Source organism: Macaca mulatta, chromosome 8, assembly GCF_049350105.2.
Source record: "Macaca mulatta isolate MMU2019108-1 chromosome 8, T2T-MMU8v2.0, whole genome shotgun sequence".
Taxonomy (NCBI): domain Eukaryota; kingdom Metazoa; phylum Chordata; class Mammalia; order Primates; family Cercopithecidae; genus Macaca; species Macaca mulatta.
Genome location: NC_133413.1, coordinates 111,819,133 through 111,835,039, shown reverse-complemented (window position 1 = coordinate 111,835,039; position 15,907 = coordinate 111,819,133). Strand labels below are relative to the sequence as shown.

Genomic DNA, 15,907 nt, shown 5'->3' with positions numbered 1-15,907 from the left:
TGCGGGGGCGGACCCGGGGGAGGGAGGCGGGGGAGGGGAGGAGGGAGGCGGGATGTCGAGGGAGTGGGGGACGGCGCCGGCCGCCCCCGCGCCCCCCGGCCTCCCAGCGCCTCGCCTCCCTTCGGGGCCACAGGCGGGCGCGCACTCACGCCCACCCTCCTGCCCGGTGCGAGAAGATGGCCGTTTCTGCCTCGGTATAAAAGCTCTTTGTTGCGGTCACACAAAAGCGGCCAAGCCCCACTTTTCCAGTAGGCCCTTTGGACAAATCGAAGGAACTCAGCTGAACTTCCAAATGGCCCTAAACGCCAGATCGGTGGGAGCAGCTAAAGCAGAGGGGGAAGAGCAGGCCTCCCGCGCCCATCTACCAAAACCTCTGGCAATATCCAAGTATTCATCCGGGAGCGGGAGCTGAGACCATTCCTAAGGGAGGAAGGAAAAGGAAAACCCACTTTTACTATCAAGGCCCAAAGGGGATATTAAACATTCACATTGTTGTAGGGTTTCTCCTCTTAATCAGGGTAGAAACATAATGCGGAAAAGTCTGGATCCACCAAAAAGAAAAAGAAAAAAGAAAGAAAAATACCAACAATAGCAACTTAAAAACAAAAACAAAAACATAACAAACCAGTTGCCATCAGCCCAAAGTGGTAGTAGCAGCAGCCGGCGCGTGTGATCCACTTACTTGTCCGACTCTTGTGACATGTTTGATCCAATGAACTTGCTCCCCTTTTCCTGGAGCCTCAGCCTCTGGTGAAACTGGACTTTCAAGTCTGTGCAGGTGAAGGTGTGTGAGAGCGCCCGAGATGGCAGAACAAGAGCTACAGGTAATTCTGCTTTTCCGTCCCCCCTCACCACTCTCGCTCGCTCGCCCGCTCGCGCCCTCACCTAGCCGGAAAGGTGGGATAAGGGGGGGCCCCTCACATGGGGCCCGAGCTCGGAGGCGGCCGGGCGGCGCGGAGTCCTCCTGGATCGTGGCAATGGGCAGACACAGAGCAGAAAGTGGCGGACTTGGGCGGCCACAGGTAACTTTCTCGCAAGGAGCTGAATTCTTTCACTAAAGGGTACAAGCCCGAGGGACGAGCTGCGCGATGATTGGCTGGGGAGCTCCCTCAGGTGAGCTGCCATTGGCAGAGGCGCACTCAGGTAAGGCCCTTCTCCAAGTGAAGGTAACTCACTCCGAAGTTTACCTGAGTGGAGCGGCGGCATGCTTGCAGCTCGGCGGCAGCCTGTGAGAGCTGAGGGTCAGTTCTTCGAGTAGACCTCAAGCTGCGTTTTCCTCCTTCTCCAAGGCAGGGATGGGAAGGTCGGGGGTACTGGTTGAAGCGAAGAAAGGGGTTGGGGGAATGCAACACCTGCAAACACTAGGGATTATGGGTCGAGCGGAAGAACTAATGAGAGCCGAGCTCAGGTATCCCAAGTCAACCAGAATCAAATGCGCAGTACGCCACAAGGCATTTAATGCCCACAGTAACAGGGCTGTTTGACAGTGGCAGAAGAGGACGGGACTAAAGTTACTTTGTGCTGAGAGGGGGAAAGAAACACAAAGTTTGGTCTGTTGCGTAATTGAATTTTTAACATTCTTATCCACAACAAACACTTTTCGCGTCCTGTTGTGTAAAAGACATCAGATATATTACAGATTTTCAAGCAGGTGAGCATCCTTTTACGAGCTGGGCAGGTGGGGAGTGGCGTGGTTTTGATGGAGTGAGGAGATTTGGTTGAATGGACACTAAGATGGCCAGGCGCACCTCTTCGATCTCAACTCTGCAGCCTGGGATTCCAGAGCTGCAAACAACCACTGAATTCGTTCTGTAAACCTGTTGTCATTTGACGTTTCCAGGCAGGCATCAACGTTTACATTGTAATTCAATAGACGCTACCGCTACAAAGGTGCTTTATTCTTCCAGCTTAATATGGTTGCTACGGAAACACTGCAGGATGAAACTGATTTTTTTTGTGGTAATGTTTCTCCTGGTTGGGAACAATGCAAATTAGCAGAGGTGTAATTTATAACCGCCGCTACCAAAGAGTGAAGTGTTTGTGGAAGTTCTGACTGGGATCTAGCTCGTACATATGGATTGTGGAAACAAAGGAGGACGTGGAAAGCTTACCATATTTTATTTCAAGTTAATACTAAAGCTGCCAGACTTAATACAACTTTTCTTTTAATCTTATGGATCACATATTTTCTGAAAATTACACGATAAAACAAGGTTTGGTTTGTTCCATGTGTCCATTTTCAACAAATAAATTTCAAAATTGTATTTTTTTAAAACAATATAAACACACACTTAGAAACTAATATATTTTAAGACAATGCAGGTACTATTTTAATATAATATTTTAAGATAATGCAATACCTATCATGTTCCTCTCCTTTTTAGAGGTAGCCACATTCCACTTTTATCTGTCTCTTCTGTCATTCGCCTCCCTATTTCTAAATAATTTATACTGCCGTCTCTTGATTTGCCAATAGATGTTGTGCTCTGACTACCTGTTGCTTCAGATTAGGATTTAGCTCTTTCATGCCAAGCAACTTCTCCTTCCAACACAGCACTTTCACAGTTTAGGAGCTAAGTGACTATGCCAGTAGCAATGACAACAGAGCCAATAGTGTACTATTATTGTTTTCTTTCTTATAAAAACTTGTATCTATTTACTTAATTTATTATGCACCTATCCTGATATTTTTCTACAACTGATCTATCAAATGACTATCATATTTATTTTCCAAATGATCAAACAATCAATTCCAATTTTCCCCTGAAAACAATTCCTCCAGAAATTCACTGTTCTACTGTTTCAGTGGAGATGAGTTGCTCTGTGAATCCACTGCTCAAGTGTCATCCTGGGACACTCCTTTTTTTTTTTTTTTTTTTTTTTCAGAGTCTCTCTCTGTTGCCCAGGCCGGAGTGTAATGGTATGATCTCAGCTCACCGCAACCTCTGCCTCCCGAGTTCCAGCGATTCCCCTGCCTCAGCCTCCCAAGTAGCTGGGATTACAGGCATGTGCCACCACATTCAGCTAATTTTGTATTTTTAGTAGAGACGGAGTTTCTCCATGTTGGTCAGGCTGGTCTAGAACTCCCAACCTCAGGTGATCCACCTGCCTCGGCCTCCCAAAGTGCTGGGATTACAGGCATTAGCCACCATGCCCAGCCTGGGACACTCCTTAATTTGTAGTGTGAGATACCCATTTCTGTGTTTTGTGCCTTCTTTCTTGGTTTACTGCTTCATTTTCCATGGCACATGTTTTAGTAACAGCCCAAGAAAAGGTACAGAAGGTAAAATTTGAGTTCTTACATACTAGATATGTCTTTATTCAACTTTTACTTTTAATAGAGAGTTCGACCAAGTGTAGAATTCTAACCAGAATTTCTTCATTCATAATTTTATAGAAATTGCTCTTTCACTTATTTATTTTAATTTTTTTTTTTTTTTTTTTTTTTTTTTTTTTTTTTTGAGACGGAGTCTTGCTCTGTAGCCCGGGCTGGAGTGCAGTGGCCGGATCTCAGCTCACTGCAAGCTCCGCCTCCCGGGTTTACGCCATTCTCCTGCCTCAGCCTCCGGAGTAGCTGGGACTACAGGCGCCCGCCACCTCGCCCGGCTAGTTTTTTGTATTTTTAGTAGAGACGGGGTTTCACGGTGTTAGCCAGGATGGTCTCGATCTCCTGACCTCGTGATCCGCCCGTCTCGGCCTCCCAAAGTGCTGGGATTACAGGCTTGAGCCACCGCGCCCGGCCCTATTTTAATTTTTAATTAAAAAAACTTTTTAGGCCATGCACAGTGGCTTGCACCTGTAATCCCAGCACTTTGGGAGGCCAAGGCAGGAGAATCACTTGAGTCCAAGAGTTCAAGATCAGCATGGGCAATGTAGCTAGACCCCATCTCTGTAAAAAATACAAAAATTAACCGGGCATACTGGTGTGCACCTGTAGTCCCAGCTACTCAGGGGGCTAAGGTAAGGAGATTGCCTGACCCCAGGGAGGTCAAGGCTGCAGTGAGTTGAGATCATGACGCTGCACTCCAGCCTGGGCTACAGAGCAAAACCTTGTCTCAAAAAAAAATTAATTAAATTTTTAAAAATAGGCTCTTATTCTGTCACACCAGCTGGAGTGCCATGGTTATAGCTCTCTGCAGCCTCAAAAGCCTCAAAATCCTGGACTCAAGTGATCCTCCTGACTCAACTTCCCAAGTAGCTGCAATTACAGGCAGAAATTGTTCTTTTATCTTCTAGCTTCCAGTGTTACTATTGAGAATGCCACTTAATTTTGCCGTGCTTCAGTTTCCTCATCTATAAAATGGAGATAATAATAGTAGTTACCTCCCTAATATGTCTGATTCACTTAGAACAGTATCAGGCACTTATTAAATTATCAATTATTATTGAATCTTATTATTTATTTTTTAAACTGGATTAATCTCAGAATGTTCTTCATTGTTTTTTCCTGTTGCACATCTCTTCATCTTTTGCCCTATTTTGGAGGATATTTTCTTGCTTTACTTTCTACTGCAGTTGTTATCTCAACTATTTAAAGAGCTCATTTCATGCTGTCTGTTATAAATAGAATGTAGTGATCATGTCACAGTCGCACTAACTTTTTCTATCTTTCCAGATAGGCTGTATCCTTTGCCTCCTGCCTAGTCTTGGCTTTCTCTAGCTTCCCTTCTCATGTATTTGTTTTAGTCCCATCACGTTAGAGGCTTTCGTCAACTGTCTGTAAATCTTTTCCTCTCAGGAATGAGGTAATAGAAACCTCACCAGAAACTCTGTATGTGGGTGAGAAAAGTATGGGCTCACTGGTGGGCTTGCTGTATGGTGATCAGACAAAAGCTCATTTTTTCATGGGAAGATACCTCAAATGTCAGAAACTAGATGTCTTTTCTTTGGGGCTTGTCAGTTTCTCATGAGAAATATCTTACAATCCCTTGCCTGAGGAGGCATTCACTTGGCTGCCAGCATTCTGGAAGCAGTTCAGGGGAAGAGGTCTGGATGAGTAACTGCTTAGGATGCAATCTTTCACACTCTTTTCTTTCCTGCAGGTGCCTTATTCCTGCCTTCTTTGTGCCTGCTGGGCAAGCCTCCCTCCTCTTTCTCTTGCTGACTGCGAGGAGTGGGACAGGGCACCTGAGACTCCAGCAACTCCAAGTGCCAACATTGACCTGGCCCCTTGCTTTTACCTGCTCACCTCTGCCTCACCTTCTGGGATCCTGGGGCCCTTCATCAGTATTTTCTTCTAGTGATCTCTGTCATCTCCAAGGCCCAGACCACGCTAGGGTTTTGTAGGGAATTGGGCTCTTTCTGTACTGACCTCTATGGCCGTATTACAGTGTAGCTTTCACTGTTCTGTTAAACTAGTTTTCACTCCTCCATCGACCCTCTCTATTCTTCAGAATTGTGTTGAAATATAACTTTTGCTGATGACTCCTCCTCTATCTTCTTTGCCCCTATGGTTTTATCCCTTTATGTTCTTTTACCATCTTTTTAGGGGAGAATGAAGATAAATAAGTGTGTTTAACCCTTTAATCTGAAGTCCGTTTCCAAAATTGTACAAAAGCTTTTACCAAACTATCCTAAATTTGTTTGTGCAAAGAACCCCAGTGTTCATGTTTAAACCATTCCTTTTGTTGGTTTATGATAGTCCAGAATCTTTTCTTCCTCTTTGGTATCTAATAACTCAACTTCGTTCAGATAGCTTGTTGTCCCTCTACTGGCTAACTACTGCTGTATTTATTGGTTAGATTAGCAAAGGAAGATGTTCGAAAGGACCGTTTTAAAATGTCAACCATGAAATTACCTGTTACTCAAATGTTTTGATTCCTTTGGCAGAAGAATAGTAAATAAATATGAAAGCTTCTGCCACACTCACCATGAGACTCTACTACTCTCTCTCTCCAAATATCTTTATTCATAAACACTTAAGTGCAGCAGTGGTTCCCAAAGTGTGGTCCCTGGATGGACTGTCAACATCAGATCCCCTGATAACTTGTTAGGAATGCAGATTCACCAACTCACCCCAGACCCATGGAATCAGAAATTCGAGGAGGTGGGCAGCAACCTGTGTTTCTAACAAGCCTATAGATGGTTCTGATGTATCTTAAAATTTGAGAAACACAGCACAGTATTCTGACAGCATAAAGCTGCACACCCTTAGCCATTGAAGACCATCATCCTAAATTATGCTGGACATGCAGTTTTGCAACAGACAGCCGTAGAGTAAGTAATGGATTTTACCTGTGTGGATTCTTCCATTCTGAACCTAGTGATTATTTATTTAATGGTTGGCTGCTGTCCTTAGTTGGAGTAGTTAGCTCCTCAGAATAATGATCCTGGAATCTGCTGCAGTATGCATCATGAACTTGGAAGTTTCAGCACAGTTTAGAATTTGATGGTTATTTTAGGAGGCAGCAACAAAGCAAATGTTCATATAAAAACTGGTAACAAGATACTGCTGTTTCTAACAAAATTGTTTATGAGTTAAAATTTTTTTTTTTTTTTTTTTTTTTTTTTTTGACACGGAGTCTTGCTCTGTCGCCCAGGCTGGAGTGCAGTGGCCGGATCTCAGCTCACTGCAAGCTCCGCCTCCCGGGTTCACGCCATTCTCCTGCCTCAGCCTCCCGAGTAGCTGGGACTACAGGCGCCCGCCACCTCGCCCGGCTAGTTTTTTTTGTATTTTTTAGTAGAGACGGGGTTTCACCGTGTTAGCCAGGATGGTCTCGATCTCCTGACCTCGTGATCCGCCCGTCTCGGCCTCCCAAAGTGCTGGGATTACAGGCTTGAGCCACCGCGCCCGGCCGAGTTAAAATTTTTAATTAAATTCCTGGGGAAAAGTAATGTTATTTTGATTATCATTTAAGTAATGGTCTTAATAGATGACTATTAAGATGGCTAATCTCACTTTCTTATTGTCAAAAGTGTTTAGAATTTGATGCTAAATTGTCATTTCATTATCATGAACCTCTTATTATAGTGAGACTTGGGGAAAAGGATGCCATTCTATGCCATCTGGGCAGAAGAATTCAGTTGGTTGGTTTTTGTTTTTGTTTTTTTGAGATGGAGTCTTGCTCTGTTGCTCAGGCTGGAGTGCTGGTATGATCTCTGCTCACTGCAACCTCCACTTCCCAGGTTCAAGTGATTCTTCTGCCTCAGTCTCCTGAGTAGCTGGGCCCATCACTAGGTATCTGCAACCATGCCCAGCTAACTTTTGTATTTTTAGTAGAGACAGGGTTTCACCACGTTGGCCAGGCTGATCTGGAAATCCTGGCCTCAAATGATCCACCCACCTTGGCCTTCCAAAGTGCTGGCATTACAGGCATGAGCCACCGCGCCCAGCCAGAATCCAGTTTTAAAGGGCTGCAGATCTAGTTAAACAAGTCTGCCTGCTGACTGTCTTCCGCCATATGTCATCATATGCGGGCCACTATAGCAGATCTGTCATTGAATATGCTGTGAAGCCGTGACAGGTACTATCTCCTCCTAGGTTGTTTTGCACTGTAAAAACACTAATTTGTTAAATTGGCTATTATCCCCAAGAAGGAACCTGGAGAAGAATAAAATGTACCTGGATGCCTGAATTTGAAATCGACCTAAGGATGTATAACTTAACCAACTGAGCATTCAATGGCAGTTCCCTTGCAGTTTGGAGCCTCTTTTTCAGCCAGCAGTCTGTTGGGTTTTGTATATTTCTTAAGGATAGCAAGTGTTTCTGTTGCTGGAATTAGCCATAGGTAACCCTTTCACAGAAAGCACTGCCCTGTTAAAACAGCATTGAGCAAGTGTCTTTATCTCTATTGCTTCATCTTTTTCTTCTCTTTTCTTTTCTTTTAAGACAAGGAGTCACTCTATAACCCAGGCTGGAATTCAGTGGTACAATCTTAGCTCACTGCAGGCTGCCTCAATCTCCTGGGCTCAAGCAGTGCTTGGCCTCTCAAAGTGTTGGAATTATAGGTGTGAGCCACCACATCCTGGCCCTCTAGTCCTTCCTGAATCCTCAGTGATAGGAGAGTAAGGAAGGAGATGAAAGTATTAAAGATGACAACAAAATTTGGAAATTAGAAAGTGACTGAAGGAGTAGAAACTGATTTAGCAGAGTTAAGACAGATGAGCTTAATCATCTGTGACACTGAGGGTCATGACCATTTAGCCTGTAGAACCTCAGAAAAGCCTAGAACAGGTGTGTCCAATCTTTTGGCTGCCCTGGGCCAAATTAGAAGAAAAATTGTCTTGAGCCACACATAAAACACACTAATGATAGCTGATGAGCAAAAAAAAAAAAAAAAATCTCATAGTGTTTTAAGAAAGTTTACCAATTTGTGTTGTACTGCATTCAGAGCCATCCTGGGCCGCATGTGGCCCGCAGGCCAAGGGCTGGACAAGCTTGGCCTTGAAAATCAAGTGTCCAATTATCGTTGAAGGTGGGAGTGAGTGATAGGGCTGATGCCAGAGGGATTGATTGAAAAGCTTGATACAAAGCTGTTAGGCCCCTAGGCCCCCACCTCCACCCAGTGCAAACAAGCTCTCATCCATGTTAGTTTTCCAGGCTGCCATGACAAAATACCACAGATGGTGTGGTTTAAACAACAAAAGTTTATTTTCTCACAGTTCTGGAGGATAGAAGTCAAGATTGAGGTGCTAGCAGAGTCACTTTCTTTGAAGGCCTCCTCCTTAGCTTGCAGGTGGCCATCTTACTGGGTCCTCACATGGTCGTTGCACTGTGAGCCCACATGTCTGTGTTCTAATCTCCTTTTCTTATAACATATGGGATTAGGGCCCACCCATATGATTCCATCTTACCTTATTTACCTCTTGAAAGACCCTATCTCCAAATACACTCACGTTCTGAGGCACGAGGGGGTTAGGACTTCAACACTTGAATTTAGGGAGATACAATTCAGCCCAAAACTCCATCCCTCCTCCACGCTAGCAGGAGACAGAGTGTACTGTAGTGAAATTGAACCAGGAGGACTTCCCACTTGGGTACATCAGGGGAACTATCAGGAGAGAGCCACTGGACCTGCAAGAAGGAGAGCAAGTGAAAGATCATATGCTAATGAGTGAGATATCATCTCATAGTTTCCTCCACCCAGCTTAGTAAGCCAGGAGCCAAGTTTATACCACCACCCCCCATCCCTCTCCCCCAAGGCAAGAGATCAGAGGATGTTTCTTTAAATAAATTATAAGGTCCTAGAAAAAGATCTACAGATGTGAATGTGTAGGTGTTCCCCAATCCAGAAGGAGAAAGGGAGGAAGGGAGGAAGAAAGGGAAGGAGGGAGGGAGGGACAGAGAGAAAAGAAAGGAAGAACCAGGCATGGTGGCTCATGCCTGTAATCTCGACACTTTGGAAGGCTGAGGCGGGCAGGTCACCTGAGGTCGGGAGTTTGAGACCAGCCTGGCCAACATGGAGAAACCCCATCTCCACTAAAAATACAAAATTAGCCGGGCATGGTGGTACATGCCTATAATCCTAGCTACTCAGGGGACTGAGGCAGGAGAATCACTTGAACCAGAGAGGTGGAGGTTGTGGTGAGCTGAGATCACACCATTGCACTTCAGCCTGGGCAACAAGAGTGAAACTCCATCTCAAAAAAAAAAAAAAAAGGAAAGGAAAGAGAAAAAAAGGAAGAAAGACGCTTGCTGTCTACCATATCTCCTTTCAAAAAAGTCATTCAGTTCCACCCTCACAGAGAGTCTCTACCGAGCTTCTTATATCACACTTAAATATCAACATGAGGTCAGAGATCATCAGTGTTTGAGAAAAGCCTCCAAAAGGAAGTACAAACACCAGAACAAAACAAAAGTCTAACTAAAAGAATAACTTTGAGAAAAACTGACAGTACAGGGATGGTATAAAGAGTATATAATTAATATGTAAACAATGCACCCATGAAACAAGAACAATGTACTATTTAAGAGCAACAAAGGGCCAGGCGTAGTGGCTCACGCTTGTAATCCCAGCACTTTGGGAGGCCGAGGTGGGCAGATCACTTGAGGCCAGGAGTTCGAGGCCAGTCTGGCATGGCGAAACCCCGTCTGTACAAAATATGCAAAATGTAGCAGGGCATGGTGGCAGGACCCGGTATTCCCAGCTACTTGGGAGGCTGAGGCAGGAGAATTATTTGAATCCAGGAGGTGGAGGTTGCAGTGAGCCCAGATTGTACCACTGCACTCCAGCCTGGGTGACAGAGAGAGACTCTGTCTCAAAAAAAAATAAAAATGCTTAGACTCGGGAAGGGGAACATCACACACCGGGGCCTATCACGGGGAGGGGTAGGGGGAGGGATTGCATTGGGAGTGATACCTAATGTAAATGACGAGTTGATGGGTGCTGATGAGTTGATGGGTGCAGCACACCAACATGGCACAAGTATACATATGTAACAAGCCTGCACGTTATGCACATGTACCCTAGAACTTAAAGTATAATAATGAAATAAATAAATAAAATTAAAAATAAAAAAATAAAAATGAAGGCTGGGCATGGTGGCTTATGCCAGTAATCCCAGCACTTTGGGAGGCCAAGGCCTCCCAAAGGTCAGGAGTTCAAGACCAGCCTGACCAACATGGAGAAACCCCATCTCTACTAAAAATACAAAATTAGCCAGGCGTGGTGGCGCATGCCTGTAATCCCAGCTACTTGGGAGGCTGAGGCAGGAGAATCACTTGAACCCGGGAGGTAAAGGTTGTGGTGAGCTGAAATCACGCCATTGCACTCCAGCCTAGGCAACGAGAGTGAAACACAGTCTCAAAATAAATAAATAAGAAAATCAATCAATCAATCAAATAAAGGCAACAAACACAAATATTAGAGAGGCAAAAGAGTTTCTGAACATTAAAAATAGGAAAGCTGAAATAGAGTCTTTAATGGAATGTTTAAAGACAGAATCTAAGAAATCTCCCAGAAAGTAGAACAAAAAGACAGCAAAATGGACAATAGAAAGAAAAGAAAAGTGTACAGTCAGTTAAGAAACAATAATGTGTGACTAACAGATGTTTCAGAAAGAGTAGAAAAAAATAATGGGGAGAAAATCATTAGAGAAAACATAAAATATGATTTTTAAAAACTAAATAAAGCATTATGTTTCTTATTGACAGGACCCACTGAATGCTCAGCCCAGTGAATTCTGAAAGGTATAAATTGAGGCAATTATCATTAAATTTCTTGACTGAACTTTCCAGAGAGTAAAAATAAAATGAAATAAGCGAAGAAAAACTGCTTGTATATGAAGGGTCAAGAATCAGAATCTATTAGGCTTTTTAGCAATACCGCCAGCTTGAAGAGATTAGAAAAATGCCTTTACTGGATTCTGTGCATAGACAAGTTATCAGTGAAGTATAAAAGTAGAATAAAATTTAGTTTCAGAAGTGCAAGGTGTCAAAAATTGCTTGTCATGCACTCTTTCTCAGAAAGGTATTGGATGATATCCTTCATTAATACATGGGAAAATACCAAAAAAAAGGAATAGTCCTAAGATTCAGAAAACAGGGTAGCCAACAGAAAAAGAGGAAGGGCCGGGCATGGTGGCTCATGCCCATAATCCCAGCACTTTGGGATGCCAAAGTGGGTGGATCACTTTAGGCCAGGAGTTTGAGGCTGCATCTTGAAACCGGTGAAACCCCGTCTCTGTTATCCAGGCGTGGTGGTGCACACCTATAATCCCAGCTACTTGGGAGGCTGAGGCATGAGAATCGCTTGAACCCAGGAGGCAAAGGCTCCAGTGAGCTGAGATTGTGCCACTGCACTCCAGCCTGCACAACAGAGTGAGACCCTGTCTCAGAAAAAAAAAAAAAAAAAAAAGAGGAAAGTCAGAGAATGATGGCTTTGTAGCCAGCTTAGAGAGTAACTAAACTTCTCCTTTAACAGAGGTCTCTGGATAAAATAGAGGGGGAGAATCCAGCTACTAACTTTAAGATTGTAGGAAATTATATTGATAGTCTTTGTGAGTGCAGAAAGTATTAGCAATAGGTACAGAGAAAACAAAGGAGATATTTAGCATTCAGTAGCTCCAGGGAAAAAAAAAGTACAAGGATGGAAATATAATCATATTAATCTTAATACATACTTGGCTCAACTGAATAATATTCATATGGTCATAGTAATATAATTACTGAAAGATAATTTGCTAAAATTGGTGATAAAACTCAATTGGAGCCGGGCGCGGTGGCTCAAGCCTGTAATCCCAGCACTTTGGGAGGCCGAGATGGGCGGATCACGAGGTCAGGAGATCGAGACCAGCCTGGCTAATACGGTGAAACCCCGTCTCTACTAAAAAATACCACAAAAAACTAGCCGGACGAGGTGGCGGGCGCCTGTAGTCCTAGCTACTCCGGAGGCTGAGGCAGGAGAATGGCGTAGACCCGGGAGGTGGAGCTTGCAGTGAGCTGAGATCCGGCCACTGCACTCCAGCCTGGGCGACAGAGCAAGACTCCGTCTCAAAAAAAAAAAAAAAAAAAAAAAAAAAAAACTCAATTGGAAAGATAAAGGGAGAAAGGTACTGAAGTTGTATGTATAAAAAGGAAGTGGAGGGTTGTGGAAGAGTTAAACCAGCTGCCATAGCAGTAAGTCCATAGATGCTGCCTGCAACTTATAAATCATGAACTAGCAGCATTAGTGTTAGTTAGGAATGTGTTGGGCTGCTAGTAAATCAAGGCTAAGAGTTTTTTAGAAAAATAGAATTTAATTTTTCTCACTTAAATAAATAATGGTCTCAAAGCTAGTGACACTGGCTTCGGTCCTGATATTCAGTGATGTCAATTCTGGTATCTCCAAGATTCTCTTGGCCTTTTCCCTGTGGGCAGAAGATAATCCCTTCAACTGTAACCATTACATCTGTGTTTAAGGCAGTAAGAAGGAGGGAGGAGTGATGCTAACTTCAGCTATGGTATTCATTAAAAAAAACAATACCAGCATTGATATTAGAAGCTTCCAACATGCCTTCATCTGATGTCCCATTGGCCAGGACTGGATCACACAGTCACCCCTATCTGCAAGGGTGGCTGGAAGAGTGAATAGCAAGCTTTTCCAAGCCCTAAGGCAGGCAAGAAAGAAGAAATTGGAAATCTGTTCTGGGTTAGCAAATCAGCATATTACTTGGAAATGCAGGAGTAAATGTTAAAATTTTTATTTATTTATTTATTTATTTATTTTTCTTTTTTTTTGAGACGGAGTCTTGCTCTGTCGCCCAGGCTGGCATGCAGTGGCGTGATCTCAGCTCACTGCAAGCTCTGCCTCCTGGGTTTAAGCCATTCTCCTGCCTCAGCCTCTCGAGTAGCTGGGACTACAGGCACCCACCACCTCGCCCGGCTAGTTTTTTGTAATTTTTAGTAGAGACGGGGTTTCACCATGTTAGCTAGGATGGTCTCGACCTCCTGACCTCGTGATCCGCCCATCTAGGGCTCCCAAAGTGCTGGGATTACAGGCTCGAGCCACCGCGCCCGGCCAAATGTTAGAATTTTTAAGAGAAAGTTCAAATGATGAAAAAGAATTGCTGCCAAGCACAGTGGCTCACATCTGTCATCCGAGCACTTTGGGATGCCAAGGTGGAAGGAATGCTTGAGTCCAAAAGTTCCAGACCAGCCTGGGCAACAAGGGGAAACCCTGTCTCTACAGAAAAGATACAAACCATTAGCCAGGCATGGTGATGTGCATCTGTAGTCCTGGGCAAAGGTGGGAAGATTGAGGAAAGAAAGAAAGAAAAAGAAAGAAAGAGAGAGAGAGAGAGAGAAAGAGAGAAAAGAAAGAAAGAAAGAAAGAAAGAAAGAAAGAAAGAAAGAAAGAAAGAAAGAAAGAAAGAAAGAAAGAAAGAGAAAGAGAGAGAAAGAAAGAAAGAAAGAAAGAAAGAAAGAAAGAAAGAAAGAAAGAAAGAAAGAAAGAAAGAAAGAAAGAAAGAAAGAAAGAAAGAAAGAAAGAAAGAAAGGTTGCCTCTAAGGAATATGACTGGCAAGTGGATAGGAGTGAGGCATGCATTGTAAATAATATTATTTTCAATATTATTAATCAATGTAATCACTTGACTTTTAAACTACATATATAGTTTTATATACATGTATAGTTTATACACACATATACATATACACACACTTTTAATCAAGATAAAGTTAATTTAAGAAATTAAAGTACAAATTGCAAACGTACTATCCACTCTTGCCCATTTACAGATCTGTCTCCTCAAAATTCTTGTTTTCTTTCCTTCCTCACCCAACTAGCTCCCAACCTTCTTTTGTGTCAGTGTTCAATCATCTCTTCCTCAGGGAAACGTCTTTGACTCTCCCAGATGAGAGATAGGTATTTTGGAAAGATACCTCTCTCCATAATGTATGTATGGAGCAATATCTTTCCTCTTGAATTACAGTTGTAATTTAACATTTACTTGTGTGGTCTTTGATCACCAACCATCTCCCACCACTAGACTCTAAGCTCCATGAAGGCAACTAACCAATAATGCCTATTATTGGTTCACCATCATCTACCCAGTGCATAGCTGGCAGGTAGTACATATGTGATGAAAGAATAAGTGACAAACACTCTCAATCACAAGCACCCTTCCCATTCTACAACTATTCCATGGTTGGGGAACTTCAACTGAGCGAGGCATCACATTGAACACCTTCATCAGCATTGTCGAGCAAATAAATTCCAGAAGCATTTATGGAGCCTCTGCTATACACCAGGTGAACTGGCTTCCTCATTTAAATCTCAACAGTATTCTATGAGATGGTAATTATAAGACTTAAGGATGTTTTCTGCAGCAAACCAAAGAGCAGCCAGCTAGTAGGGCTAGTAGGGCCTTTGCCAAGACTGTTTAACTTCTCTTGCCTGGTAAGAGATCTGGAGCCTGGGACAGAGGGAGGCAATTGCTGACATTAGATCAACAACTCCATAATTCACAAGTCTGAATCAGTGTTTTTGCACTAGTCTGCTGTTCATGGTAGAAAATATCACGTCCTTGCATAGTCACATTTAAAGGCATAAAGAAGGTAGACAGTGCAGGATGAACATTTTAATGGGAAGCTCTCATCAGACTTCCACTTGTATCTCATTGGCCAGAATTGGGTCACATGACAAGTATGGATCAGGAGTTGGAAGCACTGTCCATGAGATAAAAAAAAAAAGTCTCCACCCAATAGATAACCATGAACAAATCAGGGTTATCTTAGCAAGAAAGAAGTGAGAGACAGCTGTTTAAGAGGGCCAGGCATGGTGGCTCACACCTGTAATCCCAACACCTTGGGAGGCCAAGGCAGGCGGATCAGTGGAGGTCAGTAGTTTGAGACCAGCATGGTCAATGTGGTGAAACCCCATCTCTGCTAAAAATACAGAAAATTAGTCAGGTGCTCATGCCTGGAGTCCCAGCTACTTAGGAGGTTGAGGCAAGGAGAATCATTTGAACCCCGGAGGCAGAGGTTGCAGTGAGCTGAGATCACACCACTGCACTCCAGCCTGGGTGACAGAGTGAGACTCCATCTCAAAAAACAAAACAAAAACCAAAGCAAACCAACAGCAGCTGCGCACAGTCTGTAATCCCAGCACTTTGGGAGGCCAAGGTGGGAGGCTCACTTGAGGCCAGGAGTTTGAAACCATTATGAGGAACATAGCGAGACCTCTGTTTCTACTAAAAATACATTTTAAAAAAATTAGCCAGGCATGGTGATGCATGCCTATAATCCCAGCTACCCAGAGGCTGAGGAGGGAGGATTACTTGAGCTCTGCAGTGAGCTGTGATCACACCATTGCACTCTAGTCTGGGCAACAGAGCAAGACCCCACCTCAAAAAACTATATAAAATAAAATGAAATAATTTTTAAAAACCCAACAGTGATACCACAATATTAATAGTTCCATAGTACAGATAATACATTTGACTTTCACTTTGGATAATATAAGTAGCAGAGCTACAATTCAAATCCAGA

The 15,907-nt window shown here is 43.5% G+C and overlaps 2 protein-coding genes across 7 annotated transcripts in view; one reads left to right on the top strand and one right to left on the bottom strand.

Annotated features, from left to right (window-relative positions):
- GRHL2 (grainyhead like transcription factor 2) overlaps positions 1-1,056 on the bottom strand; it is a 184,879-nt gene extending 183,823 nt beyond the window's left edge. For 2 of the 4 annotated variants that reach the window (XM_015145804.3, XM_077943941.1), the window contains exon 1: positions 683-1,056. In XM_015145804.3, the coding sequence (XP_015001290.1) occupies positions 683-702 (20 nt within the window). In that variant the 5' untranslated portion in view covers positions 703-1,056. Of the gene's footprint in view, positions 1-625 lie in introns of all 4 variants that reach the window. The other 2 variants (XM_028852802.2, XM_077943940.1) reach the window with 2 other exon arrangements.
- LOC114680429 (uncharacterized) overlaps positions 804-15,907 on the top strand; it is a 141,286-nt gene continuing 126,182 nt past the window's right edge. For 2 of the 3 annotated variants that reach the window (XR_013397394.1, XM_077943944.1), the window contains exon 1: positions 804-1,022. Coding sequence is in view for 2 of the 3 variants with exons in the window: in XM_077943944.1 (XP_077800070.1) it covers positions 804-1,022 (219 nt within the window). In the remaining variant the exon portion in view is untranslated. The remainder of the gene's footprint in view (positions 1,023-15,907) is intronic. The other variant, XM_077943945.1, reaches the window with a different exon arrangement.